Source organism: Chenopodium album, chromosome 16, assembly GCF_948465745.1.
Source record: "Chenopodium album chromosome 16, dcCheAlbu1.1, whole genome shotgun sequence".
Classification (NCBI taxonomy): domain Eukaryota; kingdom Viridiplantae; phylum Streptophyta; class Magnoliopsida; order Caryophyllales; family Amaranthaceae; genus Chenopodium; species Chenopodium album.
Genome location: NC_137849.1, coordinates 22,790,231 through 22,799,103, shown reverse-complemented (window position 1 = coordinate 22,799,103; position 8,873 = coordinate 22,790,231). Strand labels below are relative to the sequence as shown.

The window sequence follows — 8,873 nt, the reverse complement described above, 5'->3', positions numbered from 1 at the left end:
GAATCAAAGAGCTATCTCCTAATTGTTAAGCTAGGGTTCACTATGAATAACAAACTAAGAGAATCACAATCCAAACCAATCAATAATTACAATTCCTAAATCTATTGGTCGTGTCATTAGCAATTACAATGCAATCTAGCATAATTGTCAAGGCCTAATCGAATTACACACATGCAAACCTTCATTAATCACTTTAATCTCAACAATCAATTAACACAATTCCCAAATTAATCACAATCAATCAATCATACAAGTTTCACCTAATTCCTAGCCAAACAACTACTCAAGAATCATCATCTATCAACAAACAACTAAAGAAATCAAGAATCAACAAAATATCAAGAACAATTCCACTATCAAGAATCAAACATCAAAATCAAACTAAACAAACATGAAATTATACAAAGCAATAAGATGAGATAGAGTGAGGAATGCTCATTGATTGATTAAGAAGATCTTCAATACAATTGTTACCATTGAATCTTCAATCTCTCAAACCACCATTGAAATCCCTCAATTTCTCTCTCTAAACTACTCCGAAACTATCCCTAAAACTAGAGAGAGAAGCTCTCTACCTAAGGTAAGATATGAGATAGAAAGTCTCCAAGCTAATCTCAAAAATCGTCCTCTAAAATAGAAAGGTCAAGGCTATTTTATAATAAAACGAGCAAAGGAAAGCAGAGCATGCCCTGCGCACGCATAACCTCCCCATGCGCACGCACAGCAGGGGGCAGAGCATTCCGTGTGCACGCACCACCCACCCCGTGCGCACGCACAGAAGGGACTGCGCGCACGCACCCCTACTGTAATGCACGAGGCTTAGCTCCCCATGCTTGCTCAATCGATCTTCGCGCTCGTGAGCATCCCTATCATCAGTGCACTCAAGGCGATGCCCGCGGGGAGGGCAGTCTTTTATTCTTCAAGCACTTGAACACTCCGGACCAAAACATTGCTTCCATGGTGCTTGCTTGCTGAGCTAACTTGAATTGCATACTTGGATTCCCGAGCATAGCTCCATTAATTCCCTTGAATGCGCTTGAGTTTCCTCCTTGATAATTAAATCTCGAGAAACTCGGCACACCTACAAAATAAGTCAAAGAAACGGAGAAGCGAGAAAAAAAGCCGAGAAATGAATAAAATAATAAGAAATCAATCAAAAGTACACATTTCTCTAAACTTATACACAAACACACAAATCAAGCATTATTATGTAAAAAAACGACATAAAAGACTAAAAACGATCATAAAAATAAGAATAAAACCTAGCCTAAGAGTGCCATAAATGGCACGCATCACCTTTCTATTCTTCTTCTTCTTCTTTTTCTTATTTTCTTGAATTTTCTTTTGATTCTTCACCTTCTTGGCAACTCCTTCTTCACTTTCTTTTGCATGAACTAATCTTGTTGGATGCCCCTCTTCTATCATTTGCCTACCTACTTTCATATTAAATGTGTAGTAGTGCATTTGACAAGCTCTTGTGTTTGTTGCAATATTATTTTCTAGAGCAATCAAGCTTGGACCTTTAGCAAGCCTTTCTCGGGAAGTAACCCATGTTTTATTGATTTCATTTTCTTTTCTTTTTAGAATAGATATACTCTCATGGAAATGTTTGTGTGCCTTTTACTAGGTACATGACTTGATATACTTTGGTGCATTGGTTGGCATCAAGAATCAAGGAAGTTTGACTCCTCTTTCCTAGCATGTGTCATACAAGGCATTGCTTTGGAGGAAATTAGCTTTGAAAGGTTGAATTGGGTCATTTGCGGGTATTTACACCCACCTAAATCCGGTAATATCTTTCCTTTCTCTTTCTCTAATGGTTGATAACTTGTTGGACATGTGTTAGTTTGTTGGATTGATCTCTTTGTTTTCCCATCCTGTGGATTATTTGATTTATGATTTGAGTATAATGTCTCATTCAAGCTTAGGGGAGGGTATTCTATCATGTTTGGTAGGATGTTGATTCATATATGCCATGCATATTTGTATATGCATTTCCATGTTCTTTTATTTTGAAAAATTGCAAAATGATTTTTATTTCTTTCAAGGAAAATTTGCAATGTGTTTTGTTTTGTTCTTGCTTTGGACATAATACTTTTGTACTTGTATAGTTGAATGCTTTTTTTCTTAAATGGTACGGTGTGCACGATTTGAGAGTATCTTTGGTTGACTATAGGATAGAGTATGCTAAGGTAGTGTCTTTAGAATTGTTGGGACCTTGAAGGCGGATTCTAATTATTTTTGAAAAGTTGAAATTGCTCCCTTTTGGTGAATTTGAAACTATAGTGAGTTTTTGCTACAACCATGTGAGGTTTCATTCTTTTCAAGCCTTCTACATATTTTGCATGAACGGCAAATGGATCCTTGATTATTATATGCTTTATCTAGAACTTGACTTTTGTCTCCCGAGATTGCGACCGAGCCATTTAGGAAGGACAAAGGCATCTCTTCGGGGTGGTAATTTTTACTTTTCTAGGATAGTTTTCTTTTCATTGTTTTGGGTTTTCATTTGCTTTCTTGCTAACCATTTGAGCCATATACCCTTCTTTTCAAGCCACATCTTTAGCTTTTGAGCCTTTTGTTTCATTCTTGTTCCCATCATTAGTTTTTGTGAAGCATTTGGTCTCTATTGTTGGAGTTTTAGTGGATGAGAATGATTGTTTGGTTCTTATAATGTATGCAAGTTTGTGTTTTAAATATCTTGTGAATAAAAGGCCGATGCCAAGTTGAAAAAGTCGTCCATAGTTAAAAGAGGCGAGGAAAATGCAATAAAGTGGAAAATTGAAGAAGAAAAAACTGAGAAAAAGCAAAGCAAATTCATATGCTTTGGCAAAAGTGAAATGAAAAGCTCAAAAATATTTTGATATAAGTGTATTTCTCCCTATTTTAACAATTGAGGACAATGCTTTGTTCAACCTTGGGGGGAAGCGTTCTTACGCTTTTTGTATATGTGTTTCTAATTTTGGTTTTAAATAAGCTTTGGGGTGTTGGTGTTTTTGTTTGGTGATTACTTGGTTTTGGTGTTGAGATTTGGCCAATCTTTGCTTCACAATTTAGGTATACCACCAAATTTTAAATTTCAGCCTACCTTCACCCTTTTCACCCATACATTACAACCCTTTCAAAGAGCTTTTGATCTTTGTGGTTGAATCACAAGTCGGTGGAGGGAAATGTAGGTCAAGCCTATAGAGCGGTGTGCAATAGTCAACATGTCGAGTAGCCTTAAATATTTTTCTTTTTCCGGTTCCTTCGAGGAATCATTGAGATGCTCGCTAGAGGTGGATTTGAAGCTAATTGGGAGATTGTGGTAAAATGTTTTGAGATGAAGGTGAATTGTGTTTCATTAGTTCTCTATCCTTAGCATATTTTATGTTTCAATCAACCTTGGATATCTTGAAACGTGCATTCCCTTACTTGTTTAGAAAGAATTGCATCCATTTGTGCTTGTTCATTTGCAAAAGTCCACTCATGAACATTTGTTTTCTTTTCTTTACTTTTTGCTTCTTTTTAAGCCTTGCCTTGTTTGTTTGGTTTGTGAAAGTTATGGGTTAATCTCTTAGGAAACCCTTACGAGAGCATCACTCGTCCTCTAGAGTGATCTAGGGGTTTAAATGGCTTGTCTTTGGTTGCATCACTTGTCCTTTTTACTTATTCTACTTTCTTTTGGATTCATTTTGGAAGGCTTTCCTAGTCTTTTGGATGCTTGGGACGAGCTTTCGCATCATTTGGTTGGCATATGTGCAAGTTAAGAGTCAAGCTCCTACTTTTGGCTTTGGCGCTCCCGTGCATCACCATCATCACTTGTCTTGATCATAAACGCGCAAAAATGAAGTTTTCAAGGCTGCCTTCCTCGCGGGCATCATATGAGAGCGTCGTTTATAGGGATTCATAAGAGCGCTAAGATCAAAGCTTCACGCAAAGAAGCCACGAGCTAGCAACGAGAGGAGCCACGCCACGAGCATGCAGCAGGAGTGCGTGCGCGCAGGCCCCTCTATGCGCGCGCAAGGGCTTGTTGCGCGTGCGCACCGTGGCTCTCCATCCCTTTTGTTTTTATTTGATATATATATACTTGAGACCTTTATATTTTTGAACAACTTTAGACTAGCTTAGAATTTCTCTCTCATATTTTAGCTTAGGTTGGGAGCTTCTCTCTCTAGTTTTAGGGTTAGTTTAGGAGTAGATTTAGAGAATGAAAGTGAGGAATTTCATTGGGGATTTGATAGATTGAAGATTCAAGGTGACAATTGTATTGAAGATCTCCATAATCAATCAATGAGGATTTCTAACTCTATCTCATTTTATTGCTTTATTTAATTTCATGTTTGTTTTATTTGATTTTGATGTTTTATTCTTTATTAGTGTAATTGTTCTCCATATTTTGTTGATTCTTGATTTCATGGTTGTTTGTTGATTAGATGATGATTCTTGAGTAGTTGTTTGGCTAGGGATTGGGTGAAACTTGTATGATTGATTAATTGTGATTAATTTGGAAATTGTGTTGATTGATTCTTGAGATTAAAGAGATTAATGAAAGTTTGCATGTGTGTAGTTTGATTAGGCCTTGAGAATTATGTTAGATTGCATTGCGATTTCTAATGACACGACCCATTGATTTAGGAATTGCAATTATCGATTGGTTTGGATTGTGATTTTCCTTATTAGTCATTTATAGTGAACCCTAGCTTGACTTATAGGAGATAGCTCTTTGTTTCCAATTGATAGCTCTTATCATTAGTCTTCACAACCATAAATTGGCATGTTCTTCCCTAGTTGTTGCAATTGTCATGATTACTTGTTGATCCCCATTCGCTAGTGTTTCATTTGTTTGTTACTTGTTTAGTAGTTGTTTAGTGTTACCTCTTTACCCTTGACTTCGACCTAGCTTAGGCATAGATTCGAAATAATTGAACATAACCATTCCTAGTTTGACCCTTGACTTACCTTTATACTCATATTTAGGTTTATTAAGTGATTATAAATTTGTTTGGCTCTAGGGAATATTAGATAACGACCTACTTTTCCCTACGCTAGTTCCTTTGGCTTTCTGTCTGAGATAGGACAAGTGGTTCTGTTGAACTATCCCAAACTCTTTCCGAGATTGAGATTCAGCTTCAATACCAGCCAAATCAAAAGGGTGAGAATGCAAGTGAGTTTGAGCCACCTCAAGGGCATCATCAACTTCTCTGACTCTCACTTCCACATTCTGAAAACCATTTCTATTCATACTAATCAAAGCTTTTTTCACACTCTTCCATTTCTGCACTACTCTGTACATTCTAGTACCTTGAACTTGGATACTCCAGGCATTCCTAACCACATGCTCAAAATCAAGAGCCTTGGTCCATATATTGAAGTATCTAAAAGTTTTCTTATTATTCCCAGACTCAAGATAGATTGAGACAACTCTAGGGCAGTGATCAAACTCCTCCTTCATTGAAAAAGACCATCTTAGAGTGCTGAAAGCTTGAGATCCATTTCTCGTTCACCAGTCCTCTGTCTATCTTTGAAAACACTCTCCTAGAGCCATCTTGCTTATTATTCCAAGTGAAGAAATTCCCACTATATTTAATGTCCTACAACTGACAATGTAGAACACATTCTCTAAACTCCTCCATTTCTCTAACTCTTAAAGGAGCTCCAATTCTTTCATCAGCCTCCAAGACATAATTAAATCTCCCAGGACAATCCAAATACAAATAATAATTGAATGTAAATTATTAATGTCCTCCCATAACACTATTCTTTCAGTTATAGTGTTAAAACCATATATAAAGGTCACAGTAAACCTAGTATCCAAGTTCTTGAGTTTAACTTGGCAATGCATCAGTTGGCTAGTGCACATAACAATATCCGGATCAAACACTCTAAGTTTCCACCCTACAACAATTTCTCCATTAGGATGCATACTATTATTACATGAGAAACACCACCCTTTAAAAACAACAAGGTATAAGTTCCCCAAATTAGGTGACTTATACTTCGAGCCTTTCTCGGGAAGTAAACCTTCAATGCTTGTCCTGGGTTTGTCTTAAATCCTAATTTAATAGCACTCATCCAATTCCGCCATCCTAAAGAAATTCCTCCTTACTTTCGATTGCTTCTGCAATTCCGCCATTGAAGCTTCTAGAGTCAATATTTGCTCCTGAAGAAAGCCTTCAACATCTGGGTCTTCTATTTCTTCCTCCAAAATTCCACGTAATCTCTTTTGCTTTCTTGTTTTTTCTTGATTTTTTGCGTAACTTTCTGTTGATTTTTCTCAATTTCCAAAGAAGATTGAGCTCGTGTGCCCACTGCCATGGCGTTCAAGCTCACGCGCTTGAAGAACCCACACGCTCTCTCAAAAAAGCCTTTGTTAAACCACACTTAAAATAGGATTTTGTTGTTGGTTTCTAATATTTTTTGTTTTGGTTTGATTTCTATTGTTATTTTGTTCGATATTGTTTTTGTTTTCGATTTAACATATAATTAGGGTTTTTGCTTTTGTTTTTGGTTTGTTTTTGTTCTTCTTTATTGATTTTTATTTTATTTTCTGAATAATGTTTATTATTCTTGTTTTCGTTTGATAATGTAATGCAATTTTTCAAAATTTTATTTAAATTTGATTATGTTATGTTCCCTACTGCTATTTCGATTTTTTGATGTGTTGCTCTAGTTTTGCTTTTACTTTTAAATGGTTTTTATTTACTTTCTATCTATTATTATTTACTGTTCATCATAGGGTTTTTTGGGATGGAATCGGAGTTGGGATTGTAATTTGTAAGAGGGTTTCTTTCCTTCAAGGATGTTGTTTTTTTCTTTTTTTTTTTTGGTAAGTAGTTTTATTTCTCAAAAACTATTTACAATCAGTCCCTAAAAAAGGGAGCAAACAAGCTGGCAGAACAAACTACCTAAAAACCACAAAAAGCAAACCTATACAATTTGCTCCTGTAACCAATCTCTATCTATACTCTGTATTTTCTTTAAATTTACATTTAGCAATCTATTTCTAACTTCTACTTTTACATTCTTTACAACTGTATGGATGCACAACACTTTCGACTCCCAAAAAAACATGTTTCTAGCTTTCTAGATCTAATACACAGCTGCTAGAGTACAAACCCTCAACAGACACTACTTAAAATCATGCTTGCAGTTCTTAGTTCTTCTAACATCAGACTGTAAACTGTAATCTCTGCCAGGAACATCAATCCAGCTACTAATTTCACCCCAAATCCTTCTACTATAAAGGCAATAAAAAAAACGATGAGTGTGAGACTCATCTTGTGTCCCACATAAGAGACACTCAGAAGAATCATTTACTCCAAATTGCTGTAACCTTTCTTTAGTCAATAGTTTCCTCTCAATAGCTAGCCAAGCTATAAAATGATTCTTTGGAATAGCTAATCTTTCCTAGATAAGCTAGTCCCATCTACACCTGTCAGCATCATGCATCATCTCCTTATACACCTTGCTGATCAGATATCTGCCTTGCCCAAAAGAGCTGACAGAGTAAATGCTTTTGAATTTATCTTTAACACTACAACTCTTCCTCCAATACCAACCAGTATCCATGGCAGGCTGATAATTGAACCATTTTTTCCCTTTCAAGTACACCACACTAACCCATTTCACCCATATGTTCTCTTTTTCTTGAGTTGTATCCCAGACATGCTTTCTCACAGCTGCCAAATTCCAGGTTTCCGCATCCTCCAAACCCAAACCACCTTTTGCTTTTTTCCTGCAGACTTTATCCCAAGCAACATAGCCTGGTTTTTTATGCAAACTCCCATGCTAGAGAAAGTTCCTGCAAATCCCATTCATCTTCTCAAACACAACTTTAAGCAAAATCATGATTTTATCCCAGTAAACCTGGATACTCATCAGCACTAAATTCACCAACACTGCTCTAGTAGCAAAAGACATATGCTTAGAACACCAAATTCTTATCCTTGCACACATCTTATCTACCAAGTGCTCACAGTCAATAACAGTTAACCTTTTAGAACAAATAGGAACTCCTAAATATCTAAAAAGAAGGGCACCTTTGCTAAAACCTGTCGTGCCCAATATTTCTTGGATAGTTCTCTCAGTCATTCCAGCACAGTATACAGTTGTTTTCTCAGGGCTAGCCTGTAACCAAGTAGCCTTAGAAAAAGCATTAAAACCCCTCATCATCAACTTCAATAATTGAATCTCACCTCTACAGCAGAGAATCAAAACATCAGCAAAGCATAAATAAGTAAGACCAGCAACCTTACACCGTTAATGAAACTTGAACCTTGAATTACTGCTCATTATCTTTAGAATCCTGGACAAATATTCAATGCATAGAACAAACGGCAAAGGAAAAAGAGGATCTCCTTGCCTAAGTCCTCTTTTTGCATTAAAAAACCCATGCATAGGGCCATTAATTTTCTGTGAGAATTTAGGAGTTCTCACACAGGTCATGATCAGCAAAATGAATTGCTTAGGGAAACCCTAGGCCTACATCATCTCCTCCAAAAAATCCCACTCAATTGTATCATATGCTTTATTTAAATCCATCTTAATAAGACAGATAGGAGCTGCAGAAGCTCTGCCATACTGCCTCGCTAAATCTTGACAAACCATAATATTGTGCATTATATGTCTACTGTGAACAAAGGCACTCTGATTTTCTGCTATAATTTCTAGTAATACCAGCTTCAATCTTTCACACAAGACCTTGGAAATGCACTTGTAAATTAGATTGCAGCAGGCTATCGACCTAAACTCTATCACATTTACAGGGAAGTTCACTTTAGGCACTAGAGTAATAGCAGTGTTATTAATTTCCTTTAGCATTTTTCCAGTCTCAAGAAAATTAAGGAAAGCACCACGCACTTCATTTCCAATTACATCTTAGCTTGCTTTAT

At 36.5% G+C, this 8,873-nt stretch overlaps 1 protein-coding gene across 1 annotated transcript; it reads right to left on the bottom strand.

Moving 5' to 3' along the window:
* Positions 1 to 7,110: 7,110 nt before the first annotated feature.
* LOC145583993 (uncharacterized) lies at positions 7,111 to 8,802 on the bottom strand. Its single transcript, XM_081640935.1, has 5 exons — positions 8,468 to 8,802; positions 7,948 to 8,179; positions 7,849 to 7,885; positions 7,413 to 7,745; positions 7,111 to 7,355 (listed from the first exon to the last, which is right to left on the bottom strand). Exons 1-5 carry the CDS (start codon positions 8,800 to 8,802, stop codon positions 7,111 to 7,113), a joined length of 1,182 nt encoding a protein of 393 aa, XP_081497061.1.
* Positions 8,803 to 8,873: the final 71 nt, after the last annotated feature.